We start from the raw sequence: 16,794 nt of genomic DNA, 5'->3' as shown, positions 1-16,794 counted from the left end.
GCTGAAAGGCAGCAAAAGCATAACAGAAAACGCTGAAGTCCGTAACGAGTCCTGCAATAGAGACACGAGTGGAGACACGAGTGCAGGTCGCGTGACATCCATTAGTGTCTCTTCATCGGCTTCATGAAATCTGAAGACACATGCAAAACGCTTTCAGGTTGCTGATCAACATTAACATGAAGTTAATTCACCACAAAATGTTGATCATAATCCACTTCACTTGACACACACTGAGATTTTATTCTGTTTTCCCTTGGCCAGTGGGATAAATGTCAGGGTCTGTGAGAGCTACACAAGTCCAATGTTACCACTAAAGGCCTGTACCAACAGGAAGAACTCAGGACCTATTCAAAAACAGAGACAGCAGATGACACCTTCGAGGAAAAGCATGACAGTAATCAATAATTCTGAAAGGTTAAATCAAAAAAACAATTTATTTTGTTCATTTCAAAGGGCCTTGCAGACATACTGAAAGGACAAAAGGGAAATCACTTCCACTTTTGAGAACTGTAAAACAGTTAATGAGTAAACAAGTGAGCGCTGACATCACACAAAAATTAGTAAATAATAAATTAATATACATGGACATGGATGACAAGTGATGGAAAGGAGGATGAAGGGGATTAAGGATTAAAAAAAAGGAATGGCTATGTTACAAGGCCACATGCTAGCATGGTAGTCGTAACAACACACGATCCATCACCAAGACGACTGCGGGACAGTAGTGTTCTCAGGTCAAACTGGTCTCCAGCTAGAAACGCCACTCTGCTTACAAAAGTGTTTCAGTCGAAGTGCAGCTGTTTTGTCCGTTCCTCCTTTATGTGGCGGGAATCTGCGGCAGCCCGAATTCATCCACCAAAACGCCATCCTGCGAGCAAAGGAAAAGATGGCAACATGACATTGATAATTTGATATACTACATTATGTTATTGTTAATAATTACCAAAATATTTGTAAACCGTAAATTGTTTGTAAAACATCTACAAACATTACATATGTAGATGGACCAGATAGTTGTAACACTTTGTTAATGGTTAATAACTGGTTTACTAACCACCTACAAAAATTATTTGTATGGCTATTACAAAGTTCGAACTGATGATTATAATACCTTGTTAAATGGATAATAAATACTTTGTTGATAGTGTTATACTGTGTGCAACAATAAACTGTTAATGAGTAGTTTACTATGTAATATGTAAACATTATTAGTTATCATTCCATTGTTTGTTCACTGTAAAATAACTATTAATTGTAATTAGTTTAATTAATAACAGTTTAATTAAGTACCAATGTAAAATTTATTACTGATGTTAATATAAAGTGTTTCCCAAAATATTTAAGACTTTTAAAACTGAATTTAAGACCTAAAACACTATATTAAAATGCTATATTGTCTTAACTGAGGGCTAATGCTATGCTGAACTGTTGAGACCATCCACTCCAGAGCTATTACCCTCAAGACTTTTTCAGATTTCTTCAGGGCTTGCAGACATCCAGCCATGTTCAGGATAAGTTTTTAATGAGCACCTCCATATCCACATCATGGATATCTCACACAGTTGAACAAAATATGTTAAATGTAACTGTGGAAACAGCAGGGACATTCAACAGCAGGGTCGCAATGTTGCAAGTAAACAGCTTAATCTGAATAAGCCTGTAACTGGAGTGTGGCCAGTAGCCAGGTGACTAAATATAACAGCTGATACAACTGAGTGTGTCTGCGGTGCGGTCATCTTCCACACACTCGGGTTAGTGCTCCGTGAGGAGACTGTCACCTTGTTTGTCTTGCTGTCGCTGGGGATTCCCTCAGGAATAGATGGGGCGGCCGAAGCCTCATCCAGGTAGGAGCTGTCGTCGTCCAGCAGCAGCTCGTCTCCCAGGGCATCCAGCTCTGAAAGCACACACACACTGACAGTGAACTCCTGCATACAGTATGATGATGATCACATGGAAAAAATGCAAAAACAACACCTGCTCTACCTGGTTATTACCCTCTACCCAGAGCATATTTACATCTAGGGCTACACTGTTGATGATAATTTTTCCACTTATCACATATCACCTTTCCACATCAGATTCTAAAGTTATCACTTCATTCAATGCAATAGGTGTTTTTTTTTTTTTTTTTGTTACAAAAGACGTTTTTGACTATCTTCATGCAGTGTGGGCCTTTTCTCCTTTTGGTCGATGTACGTTTCAGTTCCTTCCTTCATTACTCTTGTACAACTTGGCTTGACATCTTTTTCATTCTTTAACATTTCAGTTATTCTTTTATCAATTTTAAATAGGCCATTCACTGTTTTTCAGTTTATTGTAAAGCAGTTTGTAGCCTTGTTAAGAAAGGTTCTAGATAAAGTACTTATTAATCTTCCATTTATTGTTCTAACAAGGCTGCTACAGTACTGTTTTCACTTTTACTGTCCTACTGTGGTGCTTATTTGCAAAGTTAATAAATGATAAATATAATAGTTAATAAATAACCACTACTTTATTACTTTACAGCACAACTACAAGGGCAACTTATTGTTTATTGTTTATTGTTGTTTTTATTTGATATGGACATCACAAATACATTGACACTGTCGCAGTGGACAGACCAGATGCTTTCCTTGGGTGATTATAGCACACGTGCTAATTTTCAACACCAGTCCATAGGCGGCTTTTCTAAGACACACAGAGCATACTTAAGGCCAGCTTTGCACAGCCAACTCATTTGTCATAACTGCACCTGTACTATCTTTTTGTACAATCTTTTCCACTTTGCTCTTTGCCTTTCGGTCTGCTTTCATGCTACCCAGAGCATATATAAAGTGTAATTTGTTTTGTTATTACATAATTAAACAGAATAGGTTTGCAATCAAAAAATATATTTGAGAGCCAAACTACTGACATTGCAATTGAGAAAATGTTTTATTGCACATAAAATAAATGTGTGATTAAAATGTGAATCCACATTTTGTTTGCAACTCCACAAGTTTTGTTTGCAAATCCAAAAAGTTTAATTTGCAAGACTTTGCTTGCTATTGAGCTGAATCTCATGGACGGGACCTACGCTAAAAGACACGTCTCTATTGTCCAGTCAGTTAGAGTGACAGCTTGGCAACATCCACAGTGATCATGTAGTAGTTTTACCGCCACCTTCTGGATAGGGGTGGGGATGATAACAGCCACTATACTGTTACAATTTTTCTAGCAATAGCCTCAACGGCTTTCTAATACAACTGTCCTCCCCCCATCATACACAACAGCAGCGAGGCCTGCACTTGTTTATGTAGACTTTAGCCAACAGGAACCTCTGGTTTTCAATCCAAACTTTAGAACAGCCACAACAACTTCTAAACAACATCTTAACCCTAAGAATGTAGGTCACGCAGATCATTTTCAACCATCAAGGTCCATGTAAAAAGCATGTCATCCATGGAGTTGGACGGATTGTGTTTTTGTGTTTTTGGGCATATTACAACAGCAGAGGGGGGTCAGAACACATCCTTCATTCACCAGTCAGTCTTCAGTGGCTCAAAGGGTGGCAAAGCAAAATGGTTAATTGAGTGTTCAAAATTCTATGACCCTAAAACCAGGAAGTTTGTTTGTTGTTGAGGCACAGAAACTAAACATGTTGTGAGTCACAGGGCACTTTAAAGTAGACCTCCAAGCAACGAATAAGAACCATCTGCTTTTTAATCCAGCCTTTGCAGCAGCCAGTAGGAACCTGCCTGAGGACTTCATGCTGAGATCTGGGCCATATGGAGTTGAAAAGGTCTCCAGTAAAGGTATAGCTTAACTTAAGCTTAACTCAGGCTACTACGCCACCTCACTGTGTCCCTCTCAAAGATGAGATGAAACCTACGCGTTTGTGTCAGCTAAATGTCATTTGAATACATTTGAATGCAGCGAACATGGACTGAACAGCTAGCCATACCTGCTTCAAGATCATCCTCGTCTATCTCTGGAGTGCCGTAGCTACGGCTCAGGGCCTCTTGGACTTCATTAGCGTCTTCCATCATGTCCTCCAGTTGGTCCTGTAAATCCTACAAGCCCAGAACTATGTGATCAGCTTTACTGCCTGATGTGTCTCACACCTGAAATACTGATACGATGACTCCCACTATGAGCATTGGACTGTGCAAACCACGAATCTGCAGTGTCGGAACAAATACTTTATAATACTGGTAATATTATTTTACAAAACTTAGTGACACTATAGATGAGCAACACCTGCTAAATTAGAGTCTGTACTAACTCTGTCTGATCAGTATTCCTATTCCTATCCTGGTTTCGCTCTTAAACTTTTCAGTCATTGCTTTCAGTGTGCAGAAAAGTGATTATACCAGATTTTCTTTAGGGAAAAGACAACAAAACTACAGTGTCTCAGTTAGTCAGGATGAGATGCTCTTTTCTGCTCCCACCCCATTTGATAAGTTACAGCAGGATCACGAGGCAGGTGTATTTTTTAACTTAATCAATCTTGCCAAATGTCGCTTTACACATCAGTGTATTATTCCTGAGTGAAGACAATTTATCTGCATACCTCAATCTGATCAAGTTTGACGTCCTTGTATGCTTTCTTCATTTCCTTTGCACCAATCTTCATGGCCTCCACCTAAAAACAGAAAACAGATTCAGGGCAGTGAGCGGACTCCAGAGGCAGTGATATATCTTATTACTGGCAAAATCATCAATGCAGGTAACGAGGTCAGAGTATGTGCGTTCCTCGGCAGGACACAGGCTGGTGGTCTTGTGTCTGTCCTGACCGCTGCTGGGTATTGATCAGTTTGTCTGTTGATTAAGTGATTGAACAAAATCAACACATTCATTCAAAAATGATAACTGCCTAGCCAACCTGCCTCACCCTCACAAGTTAAATGCTGTAGTTTTGAAAAGTACTTGACTCACTACAACCCAGACTAAGGTTGTGCAATATGATGAAAAATATGTATCATTGGAGATCTTCCTCCATCGCTTCTATTGCTAAGCCACTTTACACCTATATTTCAACATTATGTCATTGAGTCAGAGCTCCTAGCTCTGTTTGAACGCATCATCACTACACATGGGCTCAAATAACAAACACATATGGCCGAGCGTGAACAAAGCTGTGAACAAAACAGAATTATTAAAAAGTAGTCATGACGCTTGTGTTTATCTTGTATAGACAATTTTTCCCTCAAATTTCAGATAACATAGCATATTGTGACATATATGTCATTATAAAGATATAAACATATCAATATCTTGATAGAAGAAGTCGCACAGCCCTCACCCAGACTATTCTTATCTACCACTGTAGCACTTACCGTTGTTTTGGTATCCTTTAATGACTGGATTGTATAGTTTGCCTGCTCCATGTTAAAGGACTGCTGTGCCAGTTGATCCCTTTGACCTTCATACCTGCAACGGCACAATTACTCACTTAACAGATGGATTTTGTGTGGAAACATTTTTAAAAGGGGTATTATCACATGTATTTCTTGGTGAAATCATGAAAGCACATGCACAACGTGGGACTCACATTCTCTTCTGCTTCAGGACTCTCATCGCCTTCTGCTTTACCATGTTCTGCCAGCAAAAGACGAAATAAACCAAAATCACGATTTGCTGAGGCGCAATGATCAGTGTGAGCGAGCGAATGTCTGAGGTGGAAGTGCACTGCCATCCGTACCTTTGAGGGCCCATCTCTCATCTTCTTCATCTGATCTTTGTACTTCATCAGCTCAGCATCCAGCCTGCCAATCTTCTTCTCAATGGACTCTGTCCTGGCGTCCACCTGCATGAGGAGGAAGCACATTATTTCATGCTGGAAGTGGTGTGATCTCCACCATCCTCACCAAACCCAGTGCTGAGGTGTCTGTTAGGGTGGCAGCCTGCAACTGGAGCTCAGATAACGGTTCTTTTTCACGTGCCCACCGAGCATTGCCACGGTAAAACACACAGTTGATGTTTATTTTTGTTTATTTATTTATTTATTTTTTTAACACAGCCCCAGTCTTACAAAACACCCAAATGCCAGCATGGTTTGCCTCGTCCAACCGAGATGACAAGCCTCACAGCCCATCAGTGAGCAACTGCTAGCTACCGTTAGGTCACACAAACCGACATAAACAACAATGGAGAGCAGCCAAACAACACTTTAATTTCCACTTACATTCCCAATGCAGTCCGACAAATTTGGAGGAGGAGCTTTCGGCTTTCCTCGTCCGAATATCCTGTTCATTTTTGAGACGCTTTCCTAACCCCGCAGCCTTATTATTCTCATCAGAATATACCAGAATATCTGATGTAAAGGGGCTTTGGACTGAAGACACCCGGAAGCAGCGGCACAGACACAGCGTATTCCATTGGTTGGCGTAAACGGTTATGGCCAATGATGTTTTGGACGCGCCTGCCCCCGTGTGGCGAGCAGGGGGACTGCAGCTGCCTCATGAAAGCCTTTTGTCCCATAGAACAGCACAGGTTTGATCCCTCTTTGTTACACTTGTGGTACTGAGGTACAGCTCGTGCACTGCGGACAGGATACCACTGGGACTTTTAATTAAGACATTAAGATTTAGAACCATATATATATTAGCCATTCATTTATTACATAGTATTGTGCAATATATTCAAGTGTTTGTGGTGTTATGGTATTACAGTGTCACTGCAGTGGTTTGTACTGTAGTAGTACTGCATGACATTTTTTTTTTCATAATATTGAAGGCTATTTGAGTGTTGATGAGTAGGATGCTGATGCACATGTAAAAAAAAAAAAAGAAAGAAAGAAAGAAAGAAAAAAAAGAAAAAGAAAGGAAAAAAATTAGCTGCATCTCTGTGGCTGTCCACCTCATCATTTCACCAGGGGACTGATTAGCTGAAAGGATTTTTTGTCCCCTCCCCTCAAATCTCAAGGAATCCCAAGTGCATAATTAGGCTGTCACGTCTGCTTTAAAAAATAAATAAATAAATAAATAAATAAATAAATAAATGTAAGCTTGGCAATCTTGCATGAGGCTGTGAAAAGGACAAGTGATGCAGGAGTGAATATTGTCAATTTGTATTGAATAAAATATGTCTTGGAGCCTATTATGATATATTGTTTCATATATTCACATAGTGTGGAATACTGTTGATATTGTTCTCCCCTCAGGAGGAAGTGTATTTCATCGGTCTGTTAGGTATTTCTAATGGATTAGGCCTGTTGTGGCTACCTAGAGGTGTACACGTGTGTGCCTCTTTGTGTTGCGTTGGATGTGTTGATAATACACTTTATTCAAATAAAACCACATGGAAGCGCTCACTTCTTTCCTCTTTTATGCAGCAAGCGAGAGAGTATCTCATCCATCCACAGGTTACATTCTGTGACGTACACTTTTAATATAAAGTGTCTTGATATCAGTATACGCCTTCTGCCTTGACAATTTACATGCTTGCTTTATCACACCATCATCAGAGCTCTATCTTCCCATATATTTTATTGTTAATAATATCAATTTACTTTTGTGAGGTATTCAATTTGCCTCCAGTGGCTGAGAGCTAAATTGTCGGTAGGCAACTGGACTATATTACACATCTGCACTGAAATATAGTAAAGCTCAGTTGACCATCTTCGCAAAGTGGCTCAAAATGAAGCAAACGGAAAAGACAATCCCTGTGCAAGGCCACCACGACAACATTTCTTCACAATTAGTACAGCGGGCCAGAAGCCTCCACTATCGGTCACTGCATTCACCATGGAAACACTTTTGTTCATGCAACTGAGAAATGTGTTGAATAGAGCTTGTTCTCAGAGCAGTGGGTTCAAATCCTTTTTTTTTTTTTCATGCATGCACATATGCGAGCATAAAAGGTGAAAACAAAATCTAAAATCATTTCATTGCTCTGTTCAGACCATTCAAATGAATCAATCTCACATTGTGCAACTTTACTGTGACTTTATTGTGCACATATGACCCATGTTTAGACATTCAGTGCTTATAGATACAACAAAATACCAAATGGATACAAGAGTAAACAATGCAGTACATTAAAGCACATTATACATATATAATGTAATGTTCAAACCTGGGAGTCAAGGCTGAGCTCCGTGGCTGCTAATTTGTTAAAAATTACAGTCAGGATTTAACTCACAAATGTCTATCAAAGAGACTCTACGATTACATGAATAATTACAAAAAACACATTCATGTGAATTTGGAGGTGGCATACACTAGTCCACTACTGGACTTGCACATTGTTCTTAGAGGTAATGCAATGCAGTAATAGCTTCACAATTAGGCCCAAACAAGAAAATTGCCAAAGCAGTAGGCTTACATACAGATATGAAGACACTGAATTATATATATATTAAAAAATGTCCATCACTATATGGAAAAAGGATGTGGTTAATTGGTGCTCTTTCATGGCAAGTCATATAATTGAGTTAAGAGGCTAAAGATAAGGCACACAAACAAGGCACAAAAACACATTTTCTGCTATAAATACTGTACCAGTATCAGTTTTTGGACAAATAATATACGTATGACTGGTGCGACTTCGAAACCTAACAATCATCAAGATTTTTTTTTTTCAAATTTTACTAAAGTCCAGTTTGTCCAGTGACTCCAGTAGAAAATACATCAATACAAGACAACCAGCTCTGAACCAGTAACTCAGTCACAGAAATAACTCTGCAAGATGAAGCAAGGATGTGGTGCACTTTTCAAGAAATGGTGGTTCAAACGATGTGATATGAAATCAATTTCACATGTGCCGCCATTAATTCTATTCTGTAGGCTATACATCAGTGACCTGCTATTGATTATAATGAATATATTCATTAATGGTCATTTCAGCAGCTGTCAAAACCAATACAGCTGCAAAGCCCTCACACCATTTCACTCGTAAATTGTTCAGTACAGTGTTTCCATTCCTCTGCTTTGCCATAAGAAGCCTGTCCTATATTCAGCAGAGCTTATATAACCAACTATACTTTCTTTTGTTGTTGTTAGAGGAAGATCTTGCAACTCCAGTCAGGATTATTTTTCTATCTTTACTTAAATTGACAGCTTTCATGCTCCTGTATGGGCTTATGAAACCCTTTCACAGCTGGATTACATCAGAAAAGCAAGGTAATTTTTCTTAGTTTCTGAGCAGTTAACATTTTGGAGATATGAGCTTTTTACCCGGCACCAGCAATTAAAAATAATCATAATAATAATGATAATCACCACGAACAACAAAAGCCCTCACTGCCCAGTTTTAACAGCTATTATAATTCTTCTGAATCTCAAACAAAGTGAGCGCCAGGTAAACAATGTTATCTAGAGTGGTTTATATCTCCAAGATGAAATAGCAGCACAGCTGGAAAATTCCTAAAAGGTCTAAAACAGAGGTGTTGCATGTAATCATGATAAGCCTTCTTATCAAGGTTAAGCATCTTGTCCAAGAGAAAACACTTTCAGCATCTTTTTCTAATTAATTACAGTTTTCCCTGAGAGGATATGAAATAGTCTACACTGTTTCAATGGCAGAATGAAAACGCTTTTTTAGTCTTCAAGGAAATTTCTTCATGCATGGGACAGCAAAGCACTAAACTTCAATTCATACAGACATGTGCACACAGTACATACAGGAAATACAATCGAGGCAAAACATTGCGGTGTGGTTTGATCCCAAGGAATTCAGGGGCGATTAATGTTGTTAATCAGTCTGTACACAGGCTAAAACCCACCCAAAGCAGCATTTCAGAATACCAGCTGCTCTGTGTATTTATGCCACAACTGCTTGATATATTTACCTTCATGAGAAATGCTATGACAATCCTATCCCTGACATTGTTGTAGAATCAAGACCTGAATATATTTACACAACAAAAATAGTTTTGATTTGCTTCATTTCTGTTTTGTTGAAAGAATATATGAGATGAATGTCATTTGTTTATCCTCCGTGAGGTTACACACTTCAACACATCAAGTTTCCATGTTGTGCTGTCACCAGGAACAGAGAAAGTCTAATAACTGGCAGGTCATCATCAATGTCCTGTTGGATTACAATCTAAGATTCATTTCAGCTGTTTTTTGTTTTTTTTTTCGTAATCTATGGTCAAAATGCTAAAGAAGATAAAGAAATAACAACTAGCCCTCTTGCTAGCCTCTTTCTCAGACAGCAGTTGTGATTTGAGTCAAGCCCAGGTCGTTGGAGTCCTCCCGGCCCGGATAGGGGACAGAGGACATCTCCACGACTAGTCATACAGGCGTCGCCTTCCTCCCCTCCCTTCGGCTTTCTGCAGGGCAGGAGTGGTCCCGCAGGGTGCTCCTCACGTGGCTCACCCCGTGGCTGTCCCTGGGTCCACGTACACCTGGGCAGCAGAAGTCCCTGAAGCACCTCTTGAAGTTCTCGTCCAGGAAGGCGTAGAGGATGGGGTTGAGGCTGCTGTTGGTGTAACCCAGCGCCACACAGAAGAAGTAGGCAGCCATGATGGGGGTGGTCTCAGGCACATTGGGCGACAGCACCTTCACCAGGATGAAGATGTGGATGGGCGTCCAGCACACCACAAAGACAGCCACCACCACCAGCACCAGCCGCGTGATCCGGCGCAGGTTTCTGTCCTTCTCGCGCGAGCCTGATAGCAGACGCACGCTCTTCAGCCGTAGCACCATCAGCGTGTAGCAGACGGTGATGATGATGAGGGGTGCCACAAAGGCGAAGATGAAAACGCAGATCTTCATCACAGTGTCCCAGTAGATGTACGGTTCGGGGAACTGCAGGGCACATTCCGTGGTCCCTAATAGTTTCAGGTACAGGACAACAGAATTAGAATAAAAGATAAGACCAGTCATTTAGGACCAATGCTGATTCAGTTTTTTTTTTTTTTTTTTTTTAAGTGTTGCTACCAATAGCTGATGCCAAAATTGCCAAGGGTTGATTTGAGTGAAACCCCTTTAGACTCAACAGACAAAAACATGGTCCACATGGTTCTCATCACTGGCCCAATTCATTTTTAAATTAAGTACTTACATTTTATCAGTTGTGTCTAAAGGCTCTCATTCAACACTTGGCAATTTTGCAGAATGCACCTTTGATGAGGTGCTTAAATAAACAAAATAAACAAAGAGAATAAGCATGTGCAAAATAAGATGATGAGAGAGATACTGTGTAAACAATATTAGTATCTTCTAATGTCTTTCAGAATCTCTTTCATATCAGATAGGGAGGACATGGACATGTCAACATCCAATATTCTGAAAAAGCCAGATATCTGCCTTATATTGGCAAATGGATATACCTCAGAACACAGGCAATATATGGAAGTAAAAATACTTGTTTCATGGGAAGATGCATCATGGCTTTCATAGCTTATTCAGTAGCCGAGGTATAATATAATGGCTCCCATAAAGATTCTATTCACTTCAGCCAACTTAAGTGAACCATGTTAGAAATCAGTTTTTTGCCTCCATCATATAGCCACTAACATGGAGATGCGGAAAGAAGACAAGAATGACTTGTCTTCAAGAATGGATGTCTATGAGCCAATCACAGTCCCACATCATCTATAGTGGATGACAGTAGAGCCACACTGCCTTTTTCAGCAAGCATGGCCAGCCGTAATCTGTTCATCATATTATTAGAGTGCATAATTTGTGTTTAATCTGGGTTTATAGTAAATACGAGATGTATATCATATGAAAGATTTATCGCTCTAACTCTAAATATATGAAATATTTTTGAAGCATCATTTTATATATTGATGTGAGTTAACCCTACCTGTAAAATAAATAAACTCATGATTTTTGTTGAACAAAAGTCTTTTGAGACTATTCATTTTCATTTTTTAGTATTAGGTGTTTTCTCATGTTCAGATTCTTTGCCCACAGAAATGGACAGAAAAAATAGCACATATTAAAGTACTGTAATAAGTTTTTTTGATTGCTAAATCCACCATTATAATGTTTTTGTTGTGTTTGGAACATAACTGGGGTCTGAATGTGTCCTAAACTGGACCATGTGTACAAATGTGTACATCTACAGGGTCAGGGTGGAGGTACCATTATTGGTCTGAGTGCTGCCCAGTATCATGGCAGGGATCCCGGCTGCAGACGATAGCACCCAGATAAACACGTTGATGATCTTGGCCTTGACAGGCGTGCGAAAGTCCAGGGCCTTGACTGGGTGGCACACAGCCACGTAGCGGTCCACGCTCATCATGGTCAGGGTGAGGATGCTGGTGAACATGTTGTAGTAGTCGATGGAGATGAAGACTTTGCACACCACCTCGCCAAATGGCCACGAGTTGAGCAGGTAGTCTGTGCTCTGGAAGGGCATGGTGGTGGTGACCAGAGCGTCGGCCACAGCCAGGTTAAAGATGTAGATGTTGGTGGCTGTTTTCATTTTTGTGTATCTGTGATATGTATGGAGGAGGAGTGAGGAGAAGGCACAGATAAAATATGGAACGGCTCAGCTTAGATATGGTGGTACTTGTTTTTTTTTTTTTTAACTTATGTAATCAACGTTTTGAATATAAAACATGAATGTCATGAATATGACACCATTATGTTCAGCTATAAAGGAAATGTTCTGCAATAATTAGTGATGGCAAGAAAATTCCCAAGATAGAATCAGAACAATAACACCTACTTAATTTCCATCTCTTGCCAGATTCATGGTTTGAAATCTTAAAGAAGTCCTCTCATTTAGCATTTCTCTATGGAATGGAAATAGGTGAGCTCTGAGAGGAAATGTTAAAATTCCCATCACTGCAAACCTCAATACAATCAAAAATCCTTTGCATATGTGGGCGGAAAAAGAAAATTCCTGATTTCCTATTTTGGAAAGACAGCTTGCCAAGAAAAAACACCATAAAACACACCCCTTAGACACAAGCCTGTTTACACAGCATATTCACACACACATATGCAGGCTTGCCTTTAACGAAAAAACAAACTGTGCAAAAGAAAACAGGTTAAAATGAATTCATTTTTTTCTGTCTTTCCTTTCATTCAGCTTTTTTTTCCCAGCTGGGGGCGTGCAGGTACCAAGTGATTCGAAAACATCTCCAAATGCACCGCGCAAATCAGTCAACTCATGTTGTCAAATCAAATCAAATCAAATAAACTTTCTTGTCCTTGACTGGAAATTTGTCCATCACAGCAGCGTGATTGTCAAAACAGCTGGACACGCACTACTGTAGAACAATTACTGCTTTCATTTACTTGCACTATTCAAAACTATATTCATTGTCAACGCACCAAAATCCATGTTATCACCTGGTTCTGTTTCTTAAGGAGCCATATGCACGGCTGTAAAAACGTGCACACGGCATTTCTCCCAACACCCCGTGAATGAAAATGACTGACAAAAGCCAACATGAAAATCTAAACGAACTCACCTGATGATGACATACATGACCAGGCAGTTGCCCACCAAGCCCACCACGAACACCACCGAGTACACCGCGGCTATGAACGGGATGATGGGCGACATGGGCTCCGGCTCGGCGTCCCAGGTGCCGTTGACGGTGTAGTTGAACAAGTCCGAGAAGCCGGGATGCCACGTGAAGTTGGGGACGCACTCCTCCGGCTGGCCGGAGGGACACCTGTCCTCCTTAAAGATGTGCACGATAGCGGCGCTGTCCATGGTGCTGAAGGCTGGCTCGACCAGCTGGGGTCTGGGGCAAAAAACTGACCGCTCAAGTTGAACACGTCTCGCTATCGATCAAGACAATGGACGTGGTCAGTCTCCAAGGATCCCTACGGAAAACGCACAGTACAATAGCCTGTCGTGGCGCTTCAAAATAGAAAAGTGCAACAGACCATGCTGAAGGGATAACATGAGAGCTGTACATGTTTAATGCCATCTTACCTGTGGTTTGATTTTGTTTTGCTCCAGAAAAGTTAATTCAGTTAATAAGACAAGGGCACAAGCATCGGATGTTTAGTCGCCGGCTAAAATCGGGATGCTGGAGATGTGAGAAATCCCACTGGGTTTCTGGGAGATTGTGGACCTGTGGAAAATTCACTCCCTGTGTCACTGCTGCGTCCCCAGAAGGTGCGCACTCCAAGCCCGAGCTGCTCACAGTGACATCAGAGGCTGAGCCAACAGATATGACAATATCCAGCCACTAGACAGACACCAAACCGATATGCACCATCCGCGACTGAAAATGATTATTTGCTTATTACCCCATCTTTAAACGCGTTATTATTATTACTATTATTATTATTATTATTATTTGGTAAAATGCCTTCAGGATTAGGCTACCAGTGATGTGTGGGCATCAAGGTACATTAGTGTAATAGTAATTGTATATTTTAATATGTTAATAAGTTGGCCACTAGTCAAACTAAATAGTAAGCATAATATCATGCACAGATCTTCATGAAAATGTTTGAATGAACTCCAATGACTGCTACCATAATCACAAAGTAGTTCCCTAGCAACTCCTGTCAGAACTACTGCTGCAAATCAAACCTGGAGTCCTATGAGATGTTCAAGGACGCTTAACCTTCAAATGATTGCATTTGTGCTCTTCTGCACCAGCAGATCATTAACACTATATAAAACACAGGACAGACAAGGTTGTTTTATATATTCTATTGTTCTTCAGCGAAAGGTACTTACTCCACTGGTGAGGAGAGGCATATAGTGAGACACAGTTCTTAATGTGCAGAGATGAATGGCTTTTTCCATCCTCTCCTTTAAGCTCTGCATGTGGAACCATAATTTGCATCCTTTTGGTATACATTGTTTTGCAGATTTTATAAGACCAAAAAATCACACTGATTTCCACACAAACGTTGGCAACAAATTTCAGCCAGGTAGTAATTTATCAGATGTCGATTATTCTACTTTACTTTTATACCTGTTACTTTGAGACCCATCGTTGACAGGAACTGTTTAAGACTTTTTGTGGGTGTGTTTCTATTGTTGAGGACTGAGTGGGCTTGACTGTGGAAGGCCATGTTAGTCATCAGAGGTATTTGCCACAACTTCACCGAGGCTGTGCTTACAGTTGCATATTGGGAATTTCTCCTGAGACTTTTTTGGAAAGTTGACATTGTTCTCTAAGTTATAATGTCTGTGCAAGGTGTTTTTTTTTTTTTTTTTTTTTGAGACTGGAGATTGTGAGTATTCTCACACAACACCAGCTAAATGTTGCTTCCTCACATTTCTACAGGTTTCAAAAGAGATGTGCAAAATAAACCCTTTCCTATACCTCAGCAACATGTCTATTAGATTAGAATTATATGGTGCACAATAACTACATTTTGGTTTTTGAGTCTAGATTTCAGACAAAAGTTAAGACTATGGTCAGTGAACTGTTTGAAATACCCTCTGGAAAGAAATATATGAAAGTGACAATACAGTCATATAGTCATATAGTCATAACACCAATCCTTAATAAGTCAGTTTTTCATGATCAAGTTTGAAAATCAGTACTGTTCAGTGATCTAATGAAAAAAAAGTTGTCATACTTGATGTACAAGTAAAGAAAGAATGGGCTCAAAAAGAGAAAAGACTGACAGAAAGAGAGAGGACAAGGAAGTTCAGTTTGACAGTGGCCTTGAGGAAAAAAACTGAGAATGAAAAAGGTGTTGGGCCGAGTTGAGCTGTCAGTTTAAAAGTTTGTTTTCTGTCCCTAACCCCCATGTCAACCTTCTATTCCACACCACTGCGGGCATTTTTGGCTTAAACGCTTAAGTTTAAAGTTAAGGCAGACAAAGTTTTATTTTGTAATAGCACAGAATATTTTTCTGACAGTCAACAAATTCTTCCTTTCAACGTGAGGTAGGATGAAATGATTAAGACCTTTCAAAGCCCATCCTCGTTACAATAAAACCAATCACTCTTTGATATATTCTGTGTGAATGTAGCATAAATTGCACAGCTGGGCTTGAACCTTTTGTCCATTGTAAGTGCCTTGATCTAATATCCAATTTTTTGTAATTTATTTCAAAGGAGCACAACAGAGACCCACATCAGAAAGGACGAAAGGTCACTGCTTCCTCTGGTTCCCTCTGTTCTTGATACTGACAAGAGACAGCAGTAATCAGCACCCAGCGGTGAGACTTCCCCCAATTCAGTGACTAGAGATGATGTGTACCAGAATCCATTTGCAATCACGCCATAGTCTGAGTAAAATAATACCTCATCAGTGCTATATTAATGTTCAGCATAAAGAAAATTTTAGTGGTATTGTTGTTTGAAACCTCTCAGTGCTTTGCTTGTTGAGGTTGGACCAGAAAATATGAGAATTGAGCTGAAATCTCTGATCCTGCTTTGTGGTTGCTTGTTGGTGTTTTCTTTTGAGATACAGAAGGAAGGAATCTTTGTTGTCCCCTTTTCCTCTGTCTATTTTTATCTTGTATGTCTAAATAAATATCTGGGGAAAACAAGGTAATGTGGCTTGTAGAGTATCATTACACAGCCGATGCTACCACCTGGGTTATCCAGCCTTTTTTTTTTTTTTTTGACATATACTCTAATGTTGTTTTTGTCACATTGAGTGTAAATATCCTTTCAAGGCTGCATGCCATTTGCAGCAGCGCCTAGACCTAATCAAATCAGATTATGTGAGCTGATAATATGTGCGACAGGCATAGAAAATACACCAAGAGAGAGGCTGCACTTGTACCTAGTGTGACTGCATATAACCCAGCAGGAAAAGCATTGCTGTCCATTAGCACTTAGTTATAAGTGATCTAAAGTCCACCACCCTGCTGTCATTTGTTCTAGGATTGGGTAATTCCAGTGTCCATTTTGGGCTCTTGACTTCACAGCAAAAGAGTAAATGTCCATAGCTTCATGTTAGCGATAAAGGGTCATTTCACGCTAAAAAGCAAG

General features: G+C 39.9%; 2 protein-coding genes across 2 annotated transcripts; both read right to left on the bottom strand.

Moving 5' to 3' along the window:
- Positions 1 to 405: 405 nt before the first annotated feature.
- Positions 406 to 6,325, bottom strand: chmp5a (charged multivesicular body protein 5a). Its single transcript, XM_030074091.1, has 8 exons — positions 6,146 to 6,325; positions 5,663 to 5,767; positions 5,513 to 5,559; positions 5,298 to 5,391; positions 4,532 to 4,603; positions 3,923 to 4,031; positions 1,779 to 1,894; positions 406 to 868 (listed from the first exon to the last, which is right to left on the bottom strand). The coding sequence occupies exons 1-8, from the start codon at positions 6,212 to 6,214 to the stop codon at positions 818 to 820; spliced, it is 663 nt and encodes a 220-aa protein (XP_029929951.1). The 5' UTR covers positions 6,215 to 6,325; the 3' UTR covers positions 406 to 817.
- A 3,874-nt stretch (positions 6,326 to 10,199) lies between these two features.
- Positions 10,200 to 13,587, bottom strand: oprk1 (opioid receptor, kappa 1). Its single transcript, XM_030074085.1, has 3 exons — positions 13,340 to 13,587; positions 12,000 to 12,352; positions 10,200 to 10,738 (listed from the first exon to the last, which is right to left on the bottom strand). Exons 1-3 carry the CDS (start codon positions 13,585 to 13,587, stop codon positions 10,200 to 10,202), a joined length of 1,140 nt encoding a protein of 379 aa, XP_029929945.1.
- Positions 13,588 to 16,794: the final 3,207 nt, after the last annotated feature.

Source organism: Myripristis murdjan, chromosome 17 (assembly GCF_902150065.1).
Source record: "Myripristis murdjan chromosome 17, fMyrMur1.1, whole genome shotgun sequence".
In the NCBI taxonomy this organism is placed as follows: Eukaryota; Metazoa; Chordata; class Actinopteri; order Holocentriformes; family Holocentridae; genus Myripristis; species Myripristis murdjan.
This window is presented reverse-complemented; position numbering and strand designations above follow the sequence as displayed.